Below are 23,672 nucleotides of genomic sequence, written 5' to 3' on the forward strand. Positions count from 1 at the left end.
GGTAGGGAGACGGCGTCACCGCTGAACCTGCTTAAGATTTGTGGTTGGAAAACAACACAAGCTGAGTACAGCTAAATTCCCTCCTCGCCGCTGCACATCTCTCAAGCTGTGTGTAGGATGGGTTTTTTTAGTAGTCAAGACAACCACAATTTTCTTTTCAATTCAGAATAAAATATAAACCTAATAGCATTAAAAGAAAGAGAAAAAAAAAAAAGAAAAAAGAAAAAAAAAAAAGAAACAACAGCAAGGCTTGGCATACTTTGGGTCCTATTCATTTAAAAAAAAAAAGAAAAAAAAAAGGACAGAAAGAGAGAGCTCATGCATTTTTAATTCCAAAAGCTGCACACTGCGCAGCCCAGGCGCTTTCCTGGTAGCTCCTGGAAGTGTTTGGGCCTGATTCTGCCCCTGAAGCTCGCGATCCGGAGAGCAGCTCTGGAGCTGCAGGAATATAAATAAGGGAGAAGCAGGCCCTGCCAGAGGATACCAAAACAAACAGAGGATAAACCAGCCTGGGAAATTTGACTCTGAGATAGCACGGGGAGAACTCTTTGAGTTAAAACTGTGGAAAGACGGGGCATTCGCCTTTCAAGAAGAGTCGATTTTTGCAGCCCTCCCACCAGCAGGACCGGGAGCGACGGCGAGGGATCGGCGTCACATACCAGCAGAGTTACCGCTCGCTCTAGAGAGTTTCCATCGGATCGGGACAGAGTTTTGCTTTCTGCCCACACACACACACAGCCCTGGCTTGTCACTGCTGATTCACCCCCAAAATACCAGCAGCTGGGCAGTATCTGCTCCGGGTTGTCCCATTGCCCCCAGCAGCAAATCAAGACAGAAAAGAAATTGCCTTTGCAACGGCAGCTTTTGATGGCACTGAGGTTCCTGAATCGTTCAGGGTGCCAGTGCACAGCCGGGATCAGATCAACAAGCCTGCTTCCCAGCATCAGCTCTGCCCTCAACACGTGGTGGGACCCTGCCAGCCTCTAAAATACAGACTTAGGAATAAATCAGGAAAACAAACCCGCAGGTAAAATGACATCTGATATGCGTATCCCTAAAGCTAACATTAAATTAGTTTTTGAAAGTTAAAAAAAAAATAGTAGGTTATATGGAGGAAATATATTTTATGGAATGAGACCGTTCTGATAAGAAAGTGTGGAAAATACCTTGTTTTTTTCTCATTAGTATCTTGATACATGATGGAGTGAGATCATGTGAACTGCTTTCCCAGTCCTTGCAAATATAACCCGTTAAAGGTAAGAGGTGTCATACCTACAACGGAGGCAGGACTCCCAGGACACACAAATCTGAAGAGGCATGAGCTGATTTTTTAACATCATTATATTAGTAGTACTCAATCTTAATATTATGCATTATAAAATGATTTAGCAATTCTATAAACAATATCAGGAATGGCTCTGTGTTGTCTCTGCTAATTTAAATCATTCCCTTTCAGTTTTGCTGCGTGCATTTCCCCACAACCTGGAAGCCAGTATAATTTTGCTGCTGAGGAGACAGAACAGAGACCTCCGGTGCCATTGCACCAGGTACAGAGCATCGCCAGCTTCTGCCCCTCAGTCCCACCAGAGAGGGACACAGGCTGTGAGCCCAGCACATGCAGGAGACACAAACGTGGCTGTGGGATACATGCAAAGCCCTCACAGCAGAGCCACCAGCAAAGCCCTGACCCAGGCTGGGACCTCTCTTCCCTGGCAGCTGCTGGATGCAGCACATAGGGATGCTTTCCCGGTGGTGGCCCAGGGGCCACAGCTGGTTTGGAAGATGCCCGTACAGACACGCATGGGGGTGTACATCAGGAGCTGGGACAAATTCAGAAGATCCTCATTCCCGTGCATTACAGAAGACAGGATGAAGATTCTAGCCAAAACCAGGGAACCAAAGGAACCAGCTGACAACAGCAGGATCAGCAGGGACACTGCAAAGACTCCAGAAAACCCCAGACCAGGTTGTACCTGGCAGTGGGACCGGCCAGGTACGGGCAAAGCTCAGGGCTCTTGTTGGTCCTAATCAGCAAATAATCAAAAAATAATCTGCTTCTGAGAGCGCAGAGCAGATCTGCTCCTGAGGCTGTCAGTGGAGACAAACACCCCCGGTCCCCCCTCACCTGGCACAGCATGACATGGTGCCCGAGAGAGGACTGCTGGGCTTGGCTCCCCCTTCTTAAACTTTCAAACCTTAAAATAAATTTGCCCAGCCTGGGTTACCTTGTTGCCAGTGAATTCAAGGCAGCAGTAGAAATGACCAAGCTGAACACAAAACCTTTCTTTTCTCCCCTCCTCTCTCTCTTCCCCTTCTCTTCCTGCTGCTATGCTTACTTAACCTCCAGGTACCCGCTTAAATAACTCAACTAAATAGCAATAATGAACGGACAGAGTCAACACTGTGGTACATAATCACCTTGTCTGTTGTGTTTAACGTCAGTGATCCCTTCTTTGCGTGCATGACATTCTTCAGCCTTCGTCTACGTTAAGGATTTGCTTTTCACTTTGTTTGCATTTGACTACTAATATTGCACCGATGCACACCGCGGTTTCTCACTGTTAAGTGCAGGTCCTTCCGTACAGCCTATTCCACCAGGAATTTCTAGGGAATTTTAGGAAGTAGGAGGAATTGCCCGGCTCACTTCTCATCCCCAACTCCCATTCCTATTTCCTAATATACTTGTGCAAACGGGTGTGCAAAGCACCAGCTGTTTACTCCCATGAGTGACTCCCTGAGAGTGTTACAGACCCTCAAACGGTGCTGCTCTAAAACACCAATTCTACAATTAGTTGCAAAAGGGAAACAGGAACTGCTAAAGTTTCACATCTTTATAGCTGCCAGAAGTATTTTTACAGGAAGGGTCTACGATGTTACCGTTGTGAAAATATTTAACTTTAAGATTTGAAAAGAGACTCTTTTAACAAAGCCATCTGATTATTTTTTTTTTTGATTTTTTTTAATTAACGTTCAGGCTTTGACACAGGCTGACTGTGGCAGGAGTCCCCGCCGCACGAACATCATCACAATTTTGTCAAATAGGGATCACATTAATAAGAGATAAAGTGAAAGTTACAGTGTATAAACTTAGACCACAGCAGAGCTAAAAATAAGCCTTCAAATACACATCAGAGTTGCACAACAAAACACCAGCAAAGGAAATGAAAATTATAGACTTTGTTTTTCCTTTTTGTTTACTTCTTGTAGTTTTGACTCGGTGCATCTCGTAAGCATTTTGAAATAGATTTTATTCTCCTGAACTTAAATATTTCCCCGCAAAACTCAGCTTACATTTGTAAACCATTACTCACATAAGTAACCTTTCTACAAGAAGCCCCAGTGAGTAACAATTGCTCATGCACAAATGAATTTCAAAATCAGGCCCCGAAAAACTAATGTAGAAATATAAGACTCCTCGCTTCCATTTAAATAAAGCTGCATAAAAAAGTTAAATCAAATGCAATTCACTACTTGCCAACACATAAAAATTACTAAATTGAGCACATCCCAGTCATTTCTAGACAAGTGCATCCAACAATTTGAAAAAGTTTTCAGTGAGAGTTCATAAAAAATAAAATAAAGGGGAGGGAGGTAATATAAAAGCCAAGACTACAGTTCTCATTTAAACCAGTTTTTCACAAGTAAAGACGGCAGAATAAAGCAGTAAAATAGTTGACAAGTAAGTTGGAAAGATTTAAAGGCAGATTCCATCCTTAGCTATTCCTGAATAAATCCAGATTTATGCTGGTGCAACTGCGGGCAGAATCGCCTCGTAGCATCAAGTTGCCAGTCAGGCAATCCTGCTCTCTGAGCTGGATGAGAAACAAGCTTGAAGGACTGAGCTCATGGCCGTTATAGTATTCAGTTATGTCACAGCCTTGATTTTAAAAGAGGGACAGAATGAGAGAAATCACCAGCGTGCATCTAAATCCACTCGCTTTCAAATTCCTCATCTGTTTCGCAAAACAAACTATCTCCTTTACTGAAATAAAGGAGGAAAAAAAAAAAAACTCATTAGAATGAGGGTCTTTTCAAAACAGAACTAAAATGATTTGCAGTGACGTATACAGACATACACACAGAGAGAAAATAAAATCCTGGCCCCACCGAATTCAATAGGAGTTTTGCAATTGACTTCAGATGGGCCAGGATTTCACCCAGCGAGGATTAGGCTTGTATCCGCTATATATCTACACAGAGAACGCTGCAAATTCAGTGCATTGCATTTATTTGGCTTCGAGTGCTTAACCCCTAATTACCCAAGTTTTTCACTCCTCGCCCAGGCAGAATTTCTACCCTTCCCAGTCTGGTTTATGCCGGACAAGCAGCACAGCACTGGGTCCCCAGGAGAGGACGTTTAGTTCGTGCTGCGTCTCAGCGCACAATTCAGTAGCATCTAATTATTTTATCCAGTCTCCCCCTGCCTTTGATACACAGCCTGCTTATCGACGTATTCACACAAATTAAATAAATTTATCTCTCCTAATATGTTCATTTTTAATGGTTTTCAAACATTCACATGGAAACAGCTCTAGCGTAAATATCCCAGAACAAATGGCTGTATATTATACAGGAGGGAGCAGTTGGGCTGCCAGACTGGGAATGCACCAGGCCATCTGGCTCAGGCAGTCTCTCCAAAATCCTCAGCTTTGTTTTCACCCTCAGACTCCAAACAACACATTTTCCACTGTGATGAGTTTACATTTTCCCAAACACAGGTCCTGATCATGCATGCAAATTCCAAACTTCTCCGTTCCTCTCTGTACAAGAAAATTAAAATCACCTGCGCTTCTGACATCTCACCAAAGGAACAAGAAAGCTGCTAAAATCTGGCGCAATGTAAACTTTCCCCGTCACAGGGGTTAGGTTTTGTTTTATGTTTGTGTGAAATTTCTCTGAGTCTGCTGAGGCTCCTCTGAACTTATTGATAACATTTTTTTCCCATGCGTGTAGCTGCCAGAGAAGGGCCAGGCTATGCACAGAATAGAGAGCTGATCAAATATCTGCATACATCAGAGAATATCATAGAGAAAGCAACAGAAAAACCATTTGCATCCAGAGTTACAGTACTGAAAAAAAAGCAAAATGTAAACAGAGCTCAAGTCTGAAGGAAGGATTTTTCACTCATGAGGGTTCTCAACAATAGACAATAGCTATCTTGCAAAACTTATGATTTTTAAGATGCCTGAGCTATATTACCATCCTTTATATCTTATGAATGAGAAAGGCTGAAGGAAAAATGGGTGGGGAACAAGTATTTCAGATTTATTTCCTCCATCTTTCCTAATAGTGAAATATCTCAACTTTATGAAAATACAGCTGAAGAAGTGGAAGGCATCTCTTCTCTGTAAATACATTAAAATCCTCAGACTTGCCTAAAAACTCTGCTTTTATTTGAGCAGACATATTTCACATTTTGCAGACAATTTCAAAATGCATCACTGTTAACGCCAGACCTACTGCAGTAGAAGCTGCCGGTTTACAGATAGCAACAGCTATAAAGTTTGGGATCCTACGGGGTTTTGAACACATTAGGAATGTGAACCCGACATAAAATGAGGTGCCAAGATAACATAAAAGAAAATTTAATTAAGACAGCATTGACGCTGAGTGTTGTTACCCTAACTGAAAAGAACTTCCCCCAACATAAACGATTTATGCGCAGTATTTACAATTTTAAAATGACGGGCACGCATTTTAGAGTCGGAGCAAGACTCCTCAAAGGCAGGCAATTACCATCGTACCCAGCACTTCTCTGGGGCCACCACCAAAGGCCAAGCACATTACCCTGGGTATAACTGGAAACGATGCATTTTGAGCCCAGTCCTGACTGAGTTTCCCATTCAGAAGTCCCACAGCCCAGACCACCAAGGAGCGTGCGTGCAACAAAAGCTCGTGTTTTGAGCGAGCGCATGCATAGTTAATACATACACCCTAGACCTGCCCTGGGATGTTGTCGGTGACAAAATTTGTGGTTAGTTCAGTAACGCCACTACCCAGCCCCGCTTCCCATAGTGCATCGCAGCCGGGAGAAAACGTACACACACAACAGCACACGGCCCTCCCCGTGCTACACCTATGGCAAGGCTCGTGGACTAGTTCCATAGTCAGGCACAGTCACACGAACAATGATAAACCCTGACTAATTCAGATCAAGAACCACAGAACAAGGAATATCTGCTATTTATTACACACACAGCATTCACAGCGTTCAGCACATGAAGCCCTGTCTGTCTACCTGCTGATATAATGCATGCTGCTTAATGGGACATTTAAGTTAAATCTACAAGTGGTCCAACATACAGAAAGCTAGGTCTGATTTGTAGAATAAATTTTATTTTATCTTACCTAACTTAATAATCCGCAGCTGTGCAAAACTTTGTAATTTATAATTGTGAGACAAAGAGAATATAGTTAAATCTGATTTGTCCATACATATATATATGTATGGACATATATATATATATATATATGCATACTATAAGGAAAGAGCCACAGATACTTTCCTGTACGATCTAGGGAACCTAACTCATTCAAGCTTTGCTTCTGTGGGATTTTTAATTTGCCACCAGAAACCTCAGAGTAGCTGTAATTTCAGTCTGGGAATTCACAATTATTGAGTGTGTGAACATGCGTGTGTGAGTATTGAGAAGCTACTTGCCAGCTGAAACATGTATGCTTCTGCAACAGTTTCATTTAAAAGTAATCATTTCATTATCCAATTTGTTCTGAGCGTCATGCACTAAAATACTACACCTTCAAGTAGGCTGACAATATATATTTAACTTTCATTAAAAATTAAAGAATTTTCAGACAGTCTTTGCAATATTTAATTACAGTTTGATGATTTGAAAGTTACTTGAGATTCTTCTATATAATTCACTGTCGTAAAATATAAATGATACATTCAACATTTGGGTGAGCTTCTGTCATGTGTTGTACTTCGCTTCCTAATAAGCATTCACTAACCGAAGCGATCAGCACTCTGAAATAATTTCACTTTTAAAAAATAAAGAATTTAGAAAAAATAAAGAAAGAAGACAGGAGGGGATTTTAGCCTCTGGCTCCTCAGAAATATGGACTGGCACATGTCACAGTTTTGACATGACAATGCCCTATTTTTCACAAGCAATTATAGACATGCCTAAAGAAATTATATTCACTAAACTAATATGTAAGCAAACATGTTTGTTTAAAACATCCCTTCGCTCCCTGCTTTCTAATACAAGTTCAGAGAGCTTTTGTTTTCAGATCCTCGCTTCTCAACTCCCTTACACTTTACCCAAAATCTGTAATTTGTACTAACTTTGTTTTTGTAAGACTTCCTGAAATCAGACAGATTTTTTTTTTCATTGTGAACGTGCTTTAAAGCTACATGGTATGTTTTACAAATAAACTGTATCTCGGGGTTTCTTTTCCCCTTTCTCTCCAAAGACCCTCTGATGACTTGATAATAATGAGAGACCAAGAGGTCAAACAGTGCCTTAGGATGAACTCTTCATATGCAAGATGCCTTTGTTAAGAAAATTATTTTGAATCCATTGCTCTACATGAGTTCAGGGATCTGTTTTCAACAGGATTATGAACAGAGGCTTTTGCATTTCCGTAATGATAGGAAAGCTATTTAAAGATAATATTTATTGATGGTCTCTCTCATACGGGTCTGCAGTGAAAGACCCAAGCTCCAAAAGAACTAAAGAGAGTTCACATATTAGAAAGATTTTGTTACTTTTAAGACAAACTAACCTATCCGTGCCTGAAAAACAAGGAACGGCAGCAAACACTTTCCAAGGCTTGCTGTGGAAAAGGGTTTATTGCTGCTGTTTTAATTCCTACAGAGAATGGACTCTGTTTGGAAGTGTATGGTTTAACAGAGTTCAGATGCACAGTGGATTGTCCAGTAAAATTCATCCAAGTCCCCCCCCCCTCCTTTTTTTCCCCTCTCTGTTGAAAGACAGTCTTCAATAGCAGGAAAAGATGTTTTGGGACCATCAAAGAGAGTTTTCTAAAACAAACTTAGCCCTTGGAGCTTTATGTTTTGCTGTAGAAAAAGAAACCCAAGTAGAAGCCAGGAGTTTTTTTCCCCTGCAGACAACTGGGTTTGAAAATACAGTGATTTACTTTCTATCAGTGAAAAAAGAAAAAAAAAAAAAAAAAAAGAGAGAGAGAGAAAAAAATAAAGGAAAAAAAAAAAAAAGAAAGAAGCGTATTGTTTTCCTTTTCTTAGATTAAATAAAATTTAACTTTTTTTTTTTTTTTTTTACTAGCAAAACAGATTTAGGAAAACAACACATCTTGAGGATAAAAGGGTTTAAAAACGTCCCCACTATTTAAAAGAAATGCATTACAAGGCAAAAAGATTCTGACAGGAGCAGAAGAGAAAGCTACAGCAACGTTTTTTAAAAAAAGAAGGGAGAATCGATTTGTTCAGACAGTCTCTTTGTAAAAACCCTGCTTTCATACCGAAGTGTGTGTTTTTTTTTTACAGGTAGACGCGCACGTTATTACTCTGTTTGGAAAGCTAAAGAGCAAGCTCCAAATTCGGGTTAATCCATTTACAAGCTCTGCTGCCCTACAGCCCTCCTCGAAGCCGCCCAAGGCGCTCGCCGCTCCCCGCGCAGCTTTTCGGGGGGCCCTTCCGACATGCAAATCCGCCCCGATCTCATCGCTCCTCCTTTACACCCGCGCCCCAGCGCAACTGAAGCAAAGACAAATCCGAGCCCCGGCGCCCGAGCAGCGGCTTGTGCTCCCTGCGCTTGGTGGGCTGGGGAAAGGGGAGGGGGGGCCGGGAGGTTAATTCTGACAATTAAGCGGCTAAACAGCCCCCGGCTCGGGCCGGCTGGAGAGCCGCCAGGGTTATTTTTTTGGTTTTTTTTCTTTTTTTTGCGGAGCTTCCCCCACAGCCCGGCTCCGGGCTGCTCCCCGCGGGGACCCTCCTCGCCTGCCCCGCAGCCCAGCCGTCGGGGTCGGGCCCCCCCCCAGCCCGGCCCTAAAACCCCCGGCGCTGCTCGAGTGCGGAGCGGGGAGCTCGGGCAGCCCCTTTACAACCCAAGGGGGAACCGTTCCGCACCGCTCAGCACCGGGGGAGGGCTTTTCGCCTCCTCGGGCCGCCCCGCCGAGCCCCGCCGGCCGCCCCCGCAGCACCCACCTGCTTGGTCATGGAGTCGATGAGGCGAACGTAGAAATCCTGCTCCGTCCTGATCCCTGAAACAAGGCAGAGGAGTGAGGAGCGGGGCAGGCCGGCGGTGGTGGGACCACGCTTGGGCTCGCCCGAGGGCTCGGAGCCGTCGGGGGTCCCGGCCGGAGCCCCCCGCCCCAGCCGGGCACCGAGAGCGGGGATGCGCGGAGCGGAGGGGGCCGGGACGGCGGCTCCCCGGGTCCCCGTCGGGTTTTGCAGCCCGGGTTCCCCGAGGTGGCGGTGTCGGGGCTGCCCCCGGGGGCTCCCAGCCCTTACCGTTGCTGTAGAGCAGCTGCAGGCGGTAGTGGATCCCGTTGTTGGTCTTTTCGCTGTTGGCTTCCTGAATTCGAAGAAGACAAGGGAGATGGGGAAAGGGGGGGAGAGAAATGATAAATACATCGCAGGAAGCTTCTCCAGCGCTTGGGTGCCGGGCGGCCCCGGGGCTGGAAGAGGCAGCTCTCGACAACTTCCCCTGCCCCGGGCATACGGGGGGATAAGGGAGACCCCCCCCCCAGCTGCCCTCTGGGCCGAGGGGAGATCGAGGCGGCCGGGAGGCGGCGGAGGCTCCCGGGACGAGCCGGTGCCGAGGCCCCGGGGGAACAGAGCGGGGAGGGCCCGGGAAAGGTGGCCGGGTCCCCGCGGGGCCCGGGTTACTCACCTTCTCCTTCTCCACGAAGCCCACGAAGGCGGTGCGCTCGATCTCCACGGGCTGCCCCTGCCGGTCGTACAGAGCCAGGACGAAGTGGAAAAAGTTGGATTTCCTCAGGTTGGAAGGAGGCTGCTTCTCGAAGTGAGCCCGGGCCAGACCCACTCCGCTGGGACCACAAAGAGCCGGGTTAGCGGCAGCCCCGACGGCGCGGCCTCACGCCCCCCCGGCCCGCTCCCGGCCCCGTGCCTTCCCCCGCAGGGACCCTGCGGGACCCCGATGGGTTCCCCGGGGACCGAGCATCCCTCCCTGACCCCCCCTCAGGGCTCTTCCCTCCGGGCCGGGGCAAAGCGGTGCTCCAGAGCGGCCACGTCGGAGCCCCGCGGGGCCGGGAGCGCGGCACGGCCCCGACCCCATCCCGCCCTGCGGGCAGCCCGGAGCCCCGAGCATCCCCCCCGGCACCCCCAGCCGGCACCCACCAACCCTCCCCGGGGGCCGTGGCGGCTCGCAGCCGGCCCTGCATGGCGGGGAGCGCTCAGCCCTTGCGGCGCGTTGCCCCGCGGAGCGGCATGCTCCTGCCACTTCTCAAAGTCGGCTCGAAGCTGTCACCGGAGCGCCCATGTGCCTTATCTTTCAGTTTCAGTCCTGCTGAGCCTTTCCTCCCCTCGCCGGAGTGGTGGGTAAACACCGCGAGGGCAGCCGAGGAGACAACTTGAAATATTTCAGGGTTGTCCCTGCACAACTTTCCCTTCCTTAGAGGGCTCCAAAGGGAGGGGTGCGGGGCGAGGTGGGAGACACCGGGAGATGTCAACACCAAACTTCTGGGCTGCTGCCGGCTCCAGGGCTCAGGCTGCGATTCCGGCATCGGTTTTTATTTTTCCCGGGGAAGAGGATGGGGAGAAGGAGAAACGAGAGAGAAGGCGAGGCTGGGTGCAGCTCTGCCAAATCCACCTCCCGGTTGAAAGGATTTCTTTTTTAGAAATCTAAGATAAGTGGCAGTGGTTTTACAAAGAGGCTTCGAATTTAATTTCTCCTCGAGAAAGCTTCGCAAAACTCCCCGCTTATCGGGGGAGAAGGAGGGAAGCTGCTGATGCTGACGAGGATAAGAAAGAGAAGTAAAGAAATATATTTTGGAGACATCCGTGCACAACTCGGGGCTTATCGGAGGAGCAAAGTGTCATTTGGAGATCTTAAGACTAAATCGGCAGCAAACATAGTTTTGAAAACTCCTTCCTCCGCGCGAACACAAGAGGCTCGAGAGATTAAAACCTATCTATCCCTACCTAGCAGGACTCGCCGCTTCCTTTATTGTTACGATGCTGATTTTTTTTTTTTTTTTTAATAAAAAAGTCCTTCCTACGGGACGAGAGGGAGAAATATTTAACTGGCCGCATCTACGCGCGACTCCCTGCTGGCAGCAGAGCTCCGGAGCCGGCTTTTTGGTGGTGCTGGGGGGGGGGAAAGGCGATGCCCGGGGGAAGCAGCGCTGCAGGAGCCCCGGGGTGCGGAGCGGGGCGCGGGCGCGGAGCCTGCCTACCTCTGAGCGGCCGTGCTGGCGTCCAGGACGCCGGCTCCCTGCATCCAAGTCCGCACCGCGTTCATCCCCGCGCCGAGGGGCTCTTCCTTCATGCTGCTCCCACTCCGCTGGATGCTTTCCTGAATCCCAAACATGAATCAGAAACAAGAGCGCAAATCTTCCTTCTTTACTCGAAAAAAAAAATATATATATATATATAGTGATGAAATCGCCAGGCGGACTGTTATGTGTGTTTTTGTTTCTCTCTCTCTTTCTCTCTCTGCAGCTGATCTCGGGAATCAAAGCAAGTCAGAGAAAGCAAACACAGGCACGCACATTAAAAAAAAAAAAAAAAATCCAGAGGCAATCAGAGCCCGGTTTTGTTGCTGCTGTTTGCTGCGTGTGCAGTTTGTTTGGGTGCTTGGAGGGGCTTGCGGGGTGCTGGGGGCTGGCTGCAGCGCTCACAAGCCGGAGGAGTACTTGAAGTCCCTTTTGTATGAAGACACCCCTCGGATGGCAGCAGGAAAAAAAAAAAAAAAAAAAAAAAAAGAAAGAAAGAAAAAAAAAAATCTCGGCTGGCAGTTTAAGAAACAATAGGACGGACGGGAGCTGCGGCAGGCTCTGCTACATCAAGTGTCATTTTCCAGTGACAAGAGAGGCAAGTTTCCCCCCCCTCTCTCTCCCTCTCCTTTCCCCCTCTCTCTTTTCTTTCTTTCTTTTCTCCCTCTTTTCTTCTCTTCTCTCCCAGCCGAAGCGCTCTCTCCTCCCTCCTTCAGCAGCGCAGGAAGCGACTTGGCGGAGCCGGGCGCACGCCGGGAAGGGAGCGAGAGGGGCGCACCCGCGGCGGCACGGACGGACGGACGGACGGACGGACGGACGGAGGGAGACCCTGGGGCTCCCGCTGCCCGCGCCCCCTCCCTCCCTCTCCCGCAGCGCCGGCCCGGACCCGCCGCCTCTCCCTATGGGAGCCACTTTGACTGGCCCCGCCGCCCGACACGAGCCCCGCAGCCCCGGCGCCCGGGGGGCGGGGCCTGGGGGAGACACGCCCCCTCCTCATTTGCATCGCGTCACCTCTCCCCCGCCCTCTTGGCCCTTTCAGCCAATGGCCGCCCGCGCGCTGCAGCCGCGGGGGCGAGGACACGCCCCCTTCATTAGCATAGCCACGCCCCTCCCGCCCAGCCCGCACGGCCCCGGGGAAAGTTGCCCCGCGCCCCCCCCCATACACCCGGGGGGGGTAATTAACAGAGACGCGATCGCGCCTTTGTTCAGCCAGGAGGCGGCGGCGCTGCCGGCCGGCCCCCCCCCCGCTCCCGGGTACCGGCGCTGGGACACCCGGGGGGGGGGGTCGGGGACATACAGGAGGGACACAGCCCCCCCCCCATTACCCCCCACCCCGGGACCCCCCGCCCAAAGCCGGCGGTGCCCGAGCGAGGCACGGAGCGGCCCCCCCGGGGCATCCCCGTCCCCTGTCCCGGCACCTTCCCCAGCTGCAAACTGTCCCCCCCCACCCCCGCACATCCCCTCTCTCATCCCTCTCCCTATTCCCATCCCCGGGCAGGGCGCGATAGGAGCGCACCGCCTCCCAACGGGACGGCCCGGGGGAAAAGTCCGCTTGGGGTTGGTCCGTTTTCCTAGGGGAAACAAGAAAATAATAATAATCATCATCATAACAATAATAATAAAAAAAGGCAGCCCTGCCCGCGCTGGGCTGGCCGCTCGGAGCGCCGCAGCGCCCGCACCCCCTCGCCGGGGGTCCCCGCACGATCCCCCCGGAGCCGCTCCCCCACAGGGTGGCTGCTGCCGCGGGGGGGCCGCCACCCACGCGGGCTCTCGCCGTGGAAGGGAGCTCGCTGTGCCGCCTGAGAGCAGGGTGCCTCCCCCGGCACGGCCCTGTGCGGTGCTTTAGGTAAAAATCCCTGCAAGTGTCCCCAGGGCACTGTCACCTGGAGGAGATGGGACTGGGACCCCGCCCAGCCCTGCTTTGGGGTGGGTAATCTGTGAGTTGTTCGGGTTAGGTCTGAGCTGTGCCTTTGCCCGCTGCCCCCTTTGACCCCCTAAGGTGCAAGTGATGCTGCTGGGGAGCAGAAGGGGGCTGTGGGGGGAAATGGAGGGGCTGCCACTGCTGCTGCCCTCCCCCTCCAGGCTGTGCCCAGCACAGCTAAGGGCCTCTGAGCTGCCCCGCAGAACAGGCAGCCTGGCTACAAGGCACTATAGACACCGGTACGCATCCCCATAGGCACCCCGATATCTCTATAGGACCCACTTCCAGCTTTCTATACATCACCTGGTGGGCAAGGGGCACTAAACCTCACCCAGGGAGCTCTGGTTCAAAAGCTGGCACCCAGCCTGTGCCAGCACCGCACTGACACTAAAACATGTGCCTGATCCTCTGCTGTAGGTGAGTCCACTCACAAAACACTCACATCCGAAATGCGCCACGTTCTCATGCATGAACTGCCACAGAAAGCAAATTTTCACATTCCCTGCAGCTGATATTTGAATTTTCACATAATCCGACTGTGGCACAGCCCAGGGATAGTTGGAAGAACACAGCCAGGCAAGCAGCCATGAGTATTTACGCCATAGGTATTGCATAGGAGCAGTTTGGCCCCTGCAGTGCTCTGGCTTATTGGGCTTCTCCAGGCTGCTGCTCTATCCGTTGTATCATATCCAGCCTAAATGCCTCCGTGGTGAGATACATTTTGCAATTAAAAGCTATTTGCACCTGCACTGATTGCTCCTTTCCCAGGGCAGGGATCTGCCGAGGGAGAAATGATGCATTTGAATCAACAGACTGAGCAGTTGGCGGATTTTGCCCTCCAAATCTGTTTTGGGGATTGGGGGACTGGTTCCGTGCCTTCTCCTGGCTGCACAGGGAGCAGCAGCCCAGCAGCAGGCTGAGGGCACCTCTGCAGGGCAGAGACGGCCACACCAGGAGTGACAAGCTCCCCATTACTTTCTTCCTCACTCATGCCTCCGTGCCCAAAGTGTGGGCACTGGGCTAGGGAAATGCCTCATGGGCGGTCCCAAAGCCCCTAACTAATTGCTGCAAGGACGAAAGGGTTAAACACTGGCTCGACCCCCACAGGGGGAGTGTGAAAGAAAAGCAGAGCTGAAATGAGGAGAGGGTGAGAAAGTCGGGACTTTGGGAAAGGAAAAAAAAGTGCGGGGGGGCTGATGGCAGGCAGTGAGACTTCTGTTCTCCATCCGCCCCACAGAGGCCAACCACTGTGTACCATGTACCAGGGCTTTTATTTTAAAGGATTCCCGGCTGCATTCAGATCTTACTTTCCCCACAGTGTCCGGACTAAGCCCACCTCATGCCAGGCTCAGGTGGGAAGCTGGACTTGTCCTTCCCTTCATGTGGCAAACCAAGTGGGAAGAGGCAGCCACATGCCATGGGGGGGTCCTGGCGTGGCTGGTTGGGACCTCAGACCTCAGTGTCCAGCAGGAAACCCTGTCATGGCACGTCGAGGCTTCCTGCAGCCCCACACTGAGTGCTCTCATAGCACAGCACGGAATAAAACACACGCAGGTTCTCAGGCTGCCATTTGCTCCCCAGGGTGGGCAAAGGCTTTGCTCCCAAAACAAGACCAACCCAGTCGAGCTGTGGGCTTCACCCCCACAACACAAACCCACAAGATACAACCTCATAGCAACAGCATGAGGGGCTTAAAAACAGGGCCGGGAGGGGAAGCGGTCGCGGTGCCCCCAGTTGTGGCAGGTAACAGGGAGGCCTTTGAAGGAGGGGGCCATGGAAGGAGGCTGCACGCCAGAGGACACACACGAGCCCTGTGAGGCTGGAGATGGAGGTCCTGGAGCACAGGAGGCTCCTGTGTGGGGAGAGGCCTCTCCCCATCCCTGACCCCATTCCCAAGTGGGCCCAAGGCCCCTTGAGCATACCCAGGGTGTTGTCCCCCCCTGCTCCCACTGCCCCAACTCCCCAGGTAGGCCCTGAGGGGGGAAGAAAGGGTTGGAAATGGGAACTGCTGACAGAAAAGCCTTCAGCTCCCTCCTCCCTGCCCTCACAGCCTGACGGGGCACCCCTAAGGGACCATGCACCTTCCTGCCCTTGGCAGGAGAAGGGAGGTGGGCACGGATCCGGGCTGACAGGGGGATAAGGGAGAAGCAGCCTCTGGCTTCAGGGCGGGACTGAGGAAAGCAGAGAATTGGGGGCTGAGCACTTACCCACACTTTCTGCCACCGTGGAGGAGAAAGGGGCTCGGGAACTGTTCGCTTGCAGCCTCCCAGCAGAGATGCTCTGCCTGAGTGTTTTTCCTCCAGCCATGGTCCTGTTGTGACCTTTGCAGCCCCAGGCGAACCAGGTGCCTGCCCCCAGCAGGTGAGGGCACCGTTCAGCTACCCGGGGCCTTTTATTCCTCCTGACTGCCTTGCTCCTGAGGAGAAGAAAAGAAAAATGTTCAGGGGACTGAGGACTGGGATGTGATGCTCTGCTCACCCTATGAGGGGGGGGCAGGATCTTGGGTGCCTCCAGGACTGGACAGAAGGGTGCTGAGAGCCCACCTTGACCCTGGGTGCTGTGAAGCAGGAGCAGGAGACGTGGATGGAAATGCTGTGTCCAGGAGCTTCCTCCTGCAGCCCCCCTGCCCCTTGGGGACTGGGGTCATCCCGGAGTGTCCCTGGCTGTGATGGGGGCACCGGGGCTTTTCCCCCCCCAGGCCCATTAACCCATACGGGGTTACTGCAGCTGGGCACACAGGGAAGCATTTGCTGGGGAGGGCATTTCAGGGTGGGGGTGCGGGACCCCAGGGTGCTGCCAGACCTCAGCAAGACCCTATCAGAGAAGACCCTTTTTTGGAGGGGTTCCTCACCACAACCAGAAGGATGGGACAGGACGGGGGGGGGGACACGGGGAGCCCCCAAGAGCTCATCCCCTCCCGCTGCCCCCCACAACCCACCCCGGGATGGGGGGGGGCGGCGAGAAGAGCTGTGCAGCCCCCGCTGCCCCCAAATCCTACTGGGGGGGGGGGGGATCGGGACCGGGGGCGCCGCGCCGCGGGGTCACGGCGCCACCTGGCGGCCAAGGAGGGGGGGGCTCCCGCCGGCGGCTGCGGGGACCCGGTGCCGTGAGCTCCGGGAGGAGGCGGCTCGGGCTCTCCCCTCCCCGAAATCCAAGCAGGCAGCGGGGTTAGGGCCAGAACCGCTACAAGTCCCTGCAAAGGGAGAGTCCCCACCCCACCCCGGACCGGTAGGAGCTGCGGAGGGGGGGGGTTCCGTGCAGCACCCACCCCAGCTTGTGAGGGATTTAATGCAAGCTTCTATTTATTTGCTTGTTCTAGCAGGGACAGGACAGGCTACGGTTATTTTATCGCACAAAAGTTTTGCCGTGATTTTTCTATCGTCAATTCGGCAACACGTGTAAACATCAAGACAGCTGCTATCAGCCCCAGGGGGATGCAAGTGCACGTCTCCCACTCAGCAGGGAAGGGAGAAAGCCAGAGGTATTCACTCCCTGCCTCCGAGAGGGTGAGTTTAAACATGGAATGGATTTAAACAGCTCCCAAACTTGTCACTTACTTTACTGAATCAAGGCTTAATATTACCAAAAGTCCTATAGTGATTCAGGAATCTATATCTGCTTCTAAACACTTACATAGTCTGAGAACTTTACATTTTGGGATCTTGACCTTCTAGGTACACAAGCCCTTTTGAGCCATCTACTCCCAAATCTTAGAATCCTCCTTCACATAGTGGAGGGAGAAGAAACATGTGAACTTGCCGGCTTGGCAGTCATTAAGTTCATTATTTCTAAGACCTGGTCACTCAGGATTTGGCTGCTCATTTCATGCTGACCATTTTGAAACCTCTTTTCTCTGGAGTCCATGTTAACAACAAGAGGCCTCATGAATTCTGCAGGAGCAGAACCGAGTTCATCATCTGGGCTCAGACATTTTGCCTGGAGCTGGATGCACACCTGCGACTACTGAGATTTTGCCAGACTAGAGCATAGAAGCACCTTGCTTGCAAAGAAGTTTAAGATACAAAGAGATACTTACTGTGTGGTTTCCTGGGCTTTGGACAACTCAAAGTTCAAGTTCCTGCTTTGCCAATTTAGAACAGGGAATTTCCTCGTTTTTGCCTGTTTGTGATCTCTGTGAGTTAACACAGACCAAAGGCATCCACATGGGCCTCCCATGCTCCTTCTCAGGAGCTTTTCTCAAAAATACTCAGCCGGTGAGAAAAAGTGAAAAAATAAAAATAAAAAAGTTGTTCTGGTAAAGAGACAACCAGACAGTGCCTATGGCGTGGGGAGGATGCACCACTTCCTTTAGGAATGCTGCATTATCCTGTGTTAGTTACACAGACTGTAGCTATTTCAAAGTCTGCATTTCATCAGAGCTAAAACGGGCTTAAACACTGACCAGAGATCTTTCAGAAGGCGTTCTTCACCACCTACCATAAGCAGAGGGAACAAGACATTGTAGTCCTTATTCAAGCACAACTCCCCGTGACTTCCATAGGAAAAGAGTAGCCTGTGTGAGCAGGCATCTGTGTATTCGTTCCATATGCACACCCATTCATTATGGATGATATACAAATGCTGCTCGTGCTTCCCGAGCAGATTGTTATGGTAAGGCTCACATCCCACTGATCTCACTGCAGGGCTTAGGAAGCATTCAGAAGCCTCCCAAAATGTGTTACAAACGATGTATGGAGAAATTACTTCCTCCAGCCCTGAAACACAGTCATTGTCATGGTGTGATGGAGGAACTGTTAAACAGACACAGCAACAAAACCAGAGCTGGATTCTAGCCAGGGCATTTCAAGCAACTTGTAAAAAGTTCCCTGATTCTTTAATGACTCCACCTGGTTCGAGCAGGACCTCTGTTTTATGTGCCTTCCAGAAGATATGTTGCAAGAGAAGTGTGTCTTAGATGATATGAATCAAACCGGTTCTTCTAACATCATGTTGGTCTGGAATAGCTGTTGACCTGATGGAGTGTTAATGGGAACATTTATTTGTTTCTTTATCACTACAAAGATGTCATATATACTTACCCCGCTGCTGCCACTGTTCCCAAAGGGCTGTCAGCACAAGAACCATTATAACATGACTGCCGGAGGTAAATTTTTTTTTTTTTCCACGCATTATTTCTTCAAATGATTCTGTAAAGAGAGAAAGAACTTGGATATAAAAATTGCTGGTAAAAGGACAGTGCAGCGCAACGTGAGCCAGAGAAGCTTTTCTAAATGCCTCTCGGTCTCCTCTGCTGCTGCTTTTGGTGTGCATGCTGCATGGGGCAGGAGGATGCAGTCTGCCACCGGGATGTCCTGAGCAAGGACAGTGCCTGGTGAACAACCAGGTTGATTTCACGTGGTGCTGCCGGAGGGCGAGCTGCCCTGCGGGTGACACGCTCTGCTTCTGTATTGCCCTGCATTCCCGGATTATGTGAGAGCACAAACAGTTTAAAACTGTTTTGGTAACACAGACATTAGTAAATAAAAAATAGACAGAAGCCGCTGCTTTTACCTGTGGACAAAAATTTCCCGTTGCATTTCATTTGTGTTATGCAACGACTTGACAGTTTAAGGAAATTGCTAATGGGACCTTTTACTGCTAGGTCACTGGTTCAAATCTGGCTCTGTCAGTAATGACCAAGAGTATCTGATGAATGTTTGATGACGTGAGATTAAAATATGGGTCTCAATCAATTTATCAGTAGAAAAACCCTTCAACAAGTTAATGCTAATCTCGATAGCAAAGCCTGCAACAGTGGAGCACGACTGAGCCCTCTGCAGCCCTATGGTAGATCAAGGTCAGGGTGGGGGCATGCAGATGGAAAAGTTTACAGCACTGATGTCTGGGCCGAACCTTTCTGCGCAAGAACAAATCTACTATTTAATGCACTGAACTCCCCCAGTAACGGTACGGTGCGAGAGAGCCAAATCCGGTATTGTTCTCCAAGGGAAAATGATCCTGGCGTATGGAGGAAGATGCAAACATTAGGAAATCCAGGATCAAGAACTGGTTTTAACTAGTGCCAAAACTGAGAAATTCACAGTTTTGCAAGCCGAAAAGCTGTCTGGATTTCTCAATATTATAGCACTAACAAAGTTGAAACACGAATGTCAAAGTAATGGGTAAGTTACTAAATGAAGTCTTTTTTTTTTCTTTTTTTTCTTTTTTTTTTTCTTTTTTTTCTTTTTTTTTCTTTTTTTTTTCTTTTTTTTTTGAGACAAACTGATCCAACAGAAAAATAAGTTATTGCCTAAGACAGTGCCTTCCAAACCATCCCGTGCACTGAGAAAGCCTAAAGCACTGGCAGAATTGGGCAGCTGCTGACAGGCAAAGACAGGGGGCTGGTGTGTGACCGAGAGCCAGCTGCCTGCCCTGCTGAGCCCAGCCTGCTCCCAAACCAGTGTGGGACCAGGTGCACGCACTGGACAGGGTCTGTAGCACACATGTGCGAGGGGCAGCCCCACAACACCTTCAGGACCAGCTCTGCACCCTGCTGACACCCACCAGCACCCTGCTTTCAAGGCTCGACCCAGCAAACAGGGGCACCACCGCCAGAGGCAGGGGCACAGCCCGGGGGGGGCCGCGCTGCACTTTCTGAAATAAAAAGGCAGGGAAGGCTCGCAGCATCCCTTGCAAACTCACCGAGCGCTCGCAGAGCGCTTTCCAGCAGCGTAGAGAAAAATTTTAAAAGCATGAGAGCCATCTGGTGGGAGCAGGGAGGGGGTTTGATTTCACCTCGTCGTTCACTGCGCTTTTGCCACAAGCTGCAGAGCCCGCGGCAGGGTGCTGAGAAATTGGGGGAGGCTGGGGGGGGGCGTGCTGGCATCCCTTACCTCGGCATTGCAACAAAAAGCACCCTTCTGGGGGGAATTAGGTCTATGACAAGCATGTCAGCACCAGAACACAACACACTTCTGCACAGTGCTTCTGCATAAGAGACAGAGGCAGCTGCTGGGATGGGGCACAGGGGGGACCATGCCTGTGCCAGCACCTGAGTGATGGCTGCAGGGTGATCAGCAGCAGTAAAAGGAATGAAAAAAATCGTGAAAAATCTCCACACCTTCTGCAGGACAGGAGCAGGGCTTTTTCTGCCCGGTAGAGCTCAGCACTCACTCACTGAAGTCAGCAGCACGGCCACTGGAAATCCTGAGGGACTGGGACTCAGCCAGAGGCTGGAGCACTGACCACCACCTGGCATCCTGCCTGCAAAGGCAGATCCAAAAGTTTCGGCGTCATCCAGGAATAGCGTGGCCTGCTGCCAACAGCCCTGATCCTGCTCCGTGAGTGCTACTGCTCACCTCGGGCACCGTGCAGTCATCCGGGGGCACCACCTGAAAGTGGGGAAGCCGGTGCTTTGCTCTGCGCCAGGGGTTCAGACCCTGGTGTTTGTAAGTAGTGGGCTCATCTTTTGTTTGTTTGTTTGTTTTTGACCTCAATACTTTCCAGGTTGAAAATTAAAAAGAAAAACAACTTCTTTCATTATTCCAGGAGTCTCATATACACCAGGGAAGTGCTGGACAAAGCGTGCTGGTCCTGCCGTGGTGAGGGTCAGCCCCGCAGCATCCCTACACCAGGAGCAGGCAGCACAACGCAGAACATATCTTATTGCATACACCACTTCTGCTGCACTATAGGGAATATTTTGTCCAGCTCTGCAAAGTGCACTCACCCAAATCACAGCCCACCACTTTCCCAGCCACAGCCTCAGAATGAATCAAAACCCAGAGTAAAAGAAAATCAAAATGTTGCCCTGACCTTCCAACTACACCCTGTTGCTTCCTCAGTCTGCCAGGCCCTTGGGTTGCAAGTATAACTACATTTTAATTATAATTTAAATTTTAATATTTTCCTAGTTACATAACTTATTTTTCCCCCCACAAAACTCTCAGTTTCTGTGCACCTTTTCACTTTCTGGGATTTGATCCATATTAATCCACACGTGCTTCTTCTAGAATCTTTGAAGACTGCAGAAATGACAATTTCCACACTAGTTACAAAATAATTACCCATGATAATTTAATAATGAGCTTTCCCTTTAAATTATTAACACAGGTAGCCAAGAAAATTGACAATTTTAGCAAGTTTAAATTCAAATGATAAATGCCAAATCTGTGTTAAATGACACCAGCAAATTAGCAATTAAAATATTTATGCAAGGCGGCAAAAAGATATTGTATGCAAGGGGCTGCAGAGCAGTCTCCCATTGGAGTATTTGACAATGCCTGTGTTTGCATATCTCAGCTTTAAGCCCTGTGCAAAGGGAAGAGGAAGAACTATCTCAAGCTATAATTGAAGCTGGACAGTGTTGATTGGCACCCAGTGGGATTTCAGCAGAATCCCAGCAATTCTCAAAACACCCCTGGGTTATATTCAGGAGAAATCCTGACCCCAATCAAATTATTTCTATCACATAAGTCTTTATCTGGGGGAAGGTCCAACGAAAGAAATTGCTTCGTGGCCTCTAATTGCTTTGTCACTGAGAACAGACTTCCCTTTGCTGTCTGGCTTTTAAGGAAAAAAATCTTTCAAGCTGAAAGAAAAATACCAGTGTCAGAGCAGATCTCCCATCCCTGCTAAATGTAAATCCCGTTTTTCGCAGAAAACTTCGTGGACGTGAACTGTTAACGGAGCATCAGCATCATGGGGAACGTGCTGGAACAGAGCTTTACTTGCTGTTGAGCTGCTGAATTGAAACAGAGGATTTTATTCCTGTTATTTCTCCTCCCCTCCATGGTGTTCCCTGCCTGCAGATGCAGCCCCGCCGTGCCCCCCGCTTGCCTCTGCACCTCCCCGCTTCTCCCACTGTTTTGTAGCCCTTTTTTCCATCCTCCCACCTCTGTCCTGCCCAACCTGGCTGTATCTGTAGCTGAAAAGGGGGAAGCTCAGCCCTTTGGGATGAGGTTTTGCAGCCATCCCTGTGCTTTTGGGAAGTTCGGAGTCAGCGCTGTTGCGCAGGACCCTGAGGGGCGAAGTCTAAGCATGGGGCATAATTTCATCCAGATGCTTATGCATCTTTGGGACATGTGTTAAAGGGCTGGAACCTCAGGAGCAGCAAAGCACAGGTTTGGTGCTGGTTTCTGCCAAGGGAAAAATTTGGTGCCAGCCTGACCAAGAGCAGCACTGACATAGGAGCATGAGACTGCTGCAGATGCCAAGCAGCCAGGGCCACCTTCTCCGTCAGATAGATACAGAGCCCACTTGTGCCTGAAACCAGTGGGAACAATTCAGGGCCCATCCATGCACAATTAATAAAACCCCAAAAGAGTAGCACCTGTATTTTGTGTCAAGAACAATCCTGGGGCGATGACTATGGCACAACAATGACCCAACACCTGCCATCACAGCCAGGCAGTTCTCAGAGCCCAGCTTATTTTCATCTATACCAAGAGGAAAAGTGACCCAGCAGCTGCCTTTAATTGTTCTCTCCAGCTCCAAATCTTTGGAAGAAAATCAGGAACACGTCCAGAGCAGAATGCCCCGTGAGCCACCTGCACCAGGGAGCTCACACATATGGTCACATCTTTGGCTGTGCTCAAGGAATCAAAGCCCGAAGCCTAGCGAACAGCTCCAGCACTGTTCAACAGTTCGGTCTGGGTTTCCCCCACTGGTTGCTTCTCGCCACCTGTGCAAATAAAGGTCATTTCCAGCCTCTTTTTTTAGCAAGATGATCCGATCGGCTGTGCCCGACACGCGGACACATGCATGCAAAGATTTTATCTTGAGGACAAGTTGTATCTTAGCAGGCTGCAATTCCTGATTTCTCTTTACCTCTCAACACGCACTTTCTAACACGGAGGGCCTTTGAGAAATTAATTTCCATCTGAAAACAAACAAGGGCTGAAGCAGTTTACAGAGGAACCCATCTTTCAAGGACGTTTCCTTTTAAATTGCACAATATGGCTCTTAGCAAGGAAAATAAATAAAACTTAATCCCTCCGCATTCCAGCTGGCATTTTTTCCCCAAGCTAGCAGCAAACAATCAATTTAAAGAAAACTCAGACTATGGTCAATTAAGGAACTGTATATCATGTCATTTATAAATAGCAGATACCTATTCCGTTGATTATTTTTATCCAATTAAGCCAGTTTTACATTTTAAATTCCTCTGAATTAAGTCATTTATCTGCTTCCCAGTCCTGGGCTTTTCACATCTGTTGCTGCAAAATTTTGCAGATCTTCTGGTCTTTGGCTGTTGGTAGCTGAAACCCTCCCAGCTAAAACAGATTTACTTAAGGACTTGGGTTATAAGCCTCCAGGAAATGGCAACCACTGGGAAAATATGGTGCCTAACTGCTTGCAACGCGAAGATTTTTTATTTGTTTTAATTTGGGTTGGTTGCTTATGCATGCAA

The 23,672-nt window shown here is 49.8% G+C and overlaps 1 protein-coding gene and 1 long non-coding RNA gene across 11 annotated transcripts in view; one reads left to right on the forward strand and one right to left on the reverse strand.

Annotated features, from left to right (window-relative positions):
* EBF1 (EBF transcription factor 1) overlaps positions 1-12,380 on the reverse strand; it is a 272,703-nt gene extending 260,323 nt beyond the window's left edge. For 4 of the 10 annotated variants that reach the window (XM_068698666.1, XM_068698665.1, XM_068698664.1 and 1 more), the window contains exons 1-4: positions 11,362-12,378; positions 9,837-9,993; positions 9,455-9,518; positions 9,149-9,204 (exon numbers count right to left, since the gene is read on the reverse strand). In XM_068698666.1, coding sequence (XP_068554767.1) covers positions 9,149-9,204; positions 9,455-9,518; positions 9,837-9,993; positions 11,362-11,495 — 411 coding nt within the window. In that variant the 5' untranslated portion in view covers positions 11,496-12,378. Of the gene's footprint in view, positions 1-9,148; positions 9,205-9,454; positions 9,519-9,836; positions 9,994-10,303; positions 10,519-11,361 lie in introns of those variants that run through there. The other 6 variants (XM_068698662.1, XM_068698661.1, XM_068698667.1 and 3 more) reach the window with 3 other exon arrangements.
* On the forward strand, positions 320-2,928 carry LOC137864530 (uncharacterized). Its single transcript, XR_011101532.1, has 2 exons — positions 320-1,027; positions 1,457-2,928. It is a non-coding gene; the product is annotated as an uncharacterized lncRNA (long non-coding RNA).
* Positions 12,381-23,672: the final 11,292 nt, after the last annotated feature.

The sequence above is a fragment of the Anas acuta genome, chromosome 14 (assembly GCF_963932015.1).
Source record: "Anas acuta chromosome 14, bAnaAcu1.1, whole genome shotgun sequence".
In the NCBI taxonomy this organism is placed as follows: domain Eukaryota; kingdom Metazoa; phylum Chordata; class Aves; order Anseriformes; family Anatidae; genus Anas; species Anas acuta.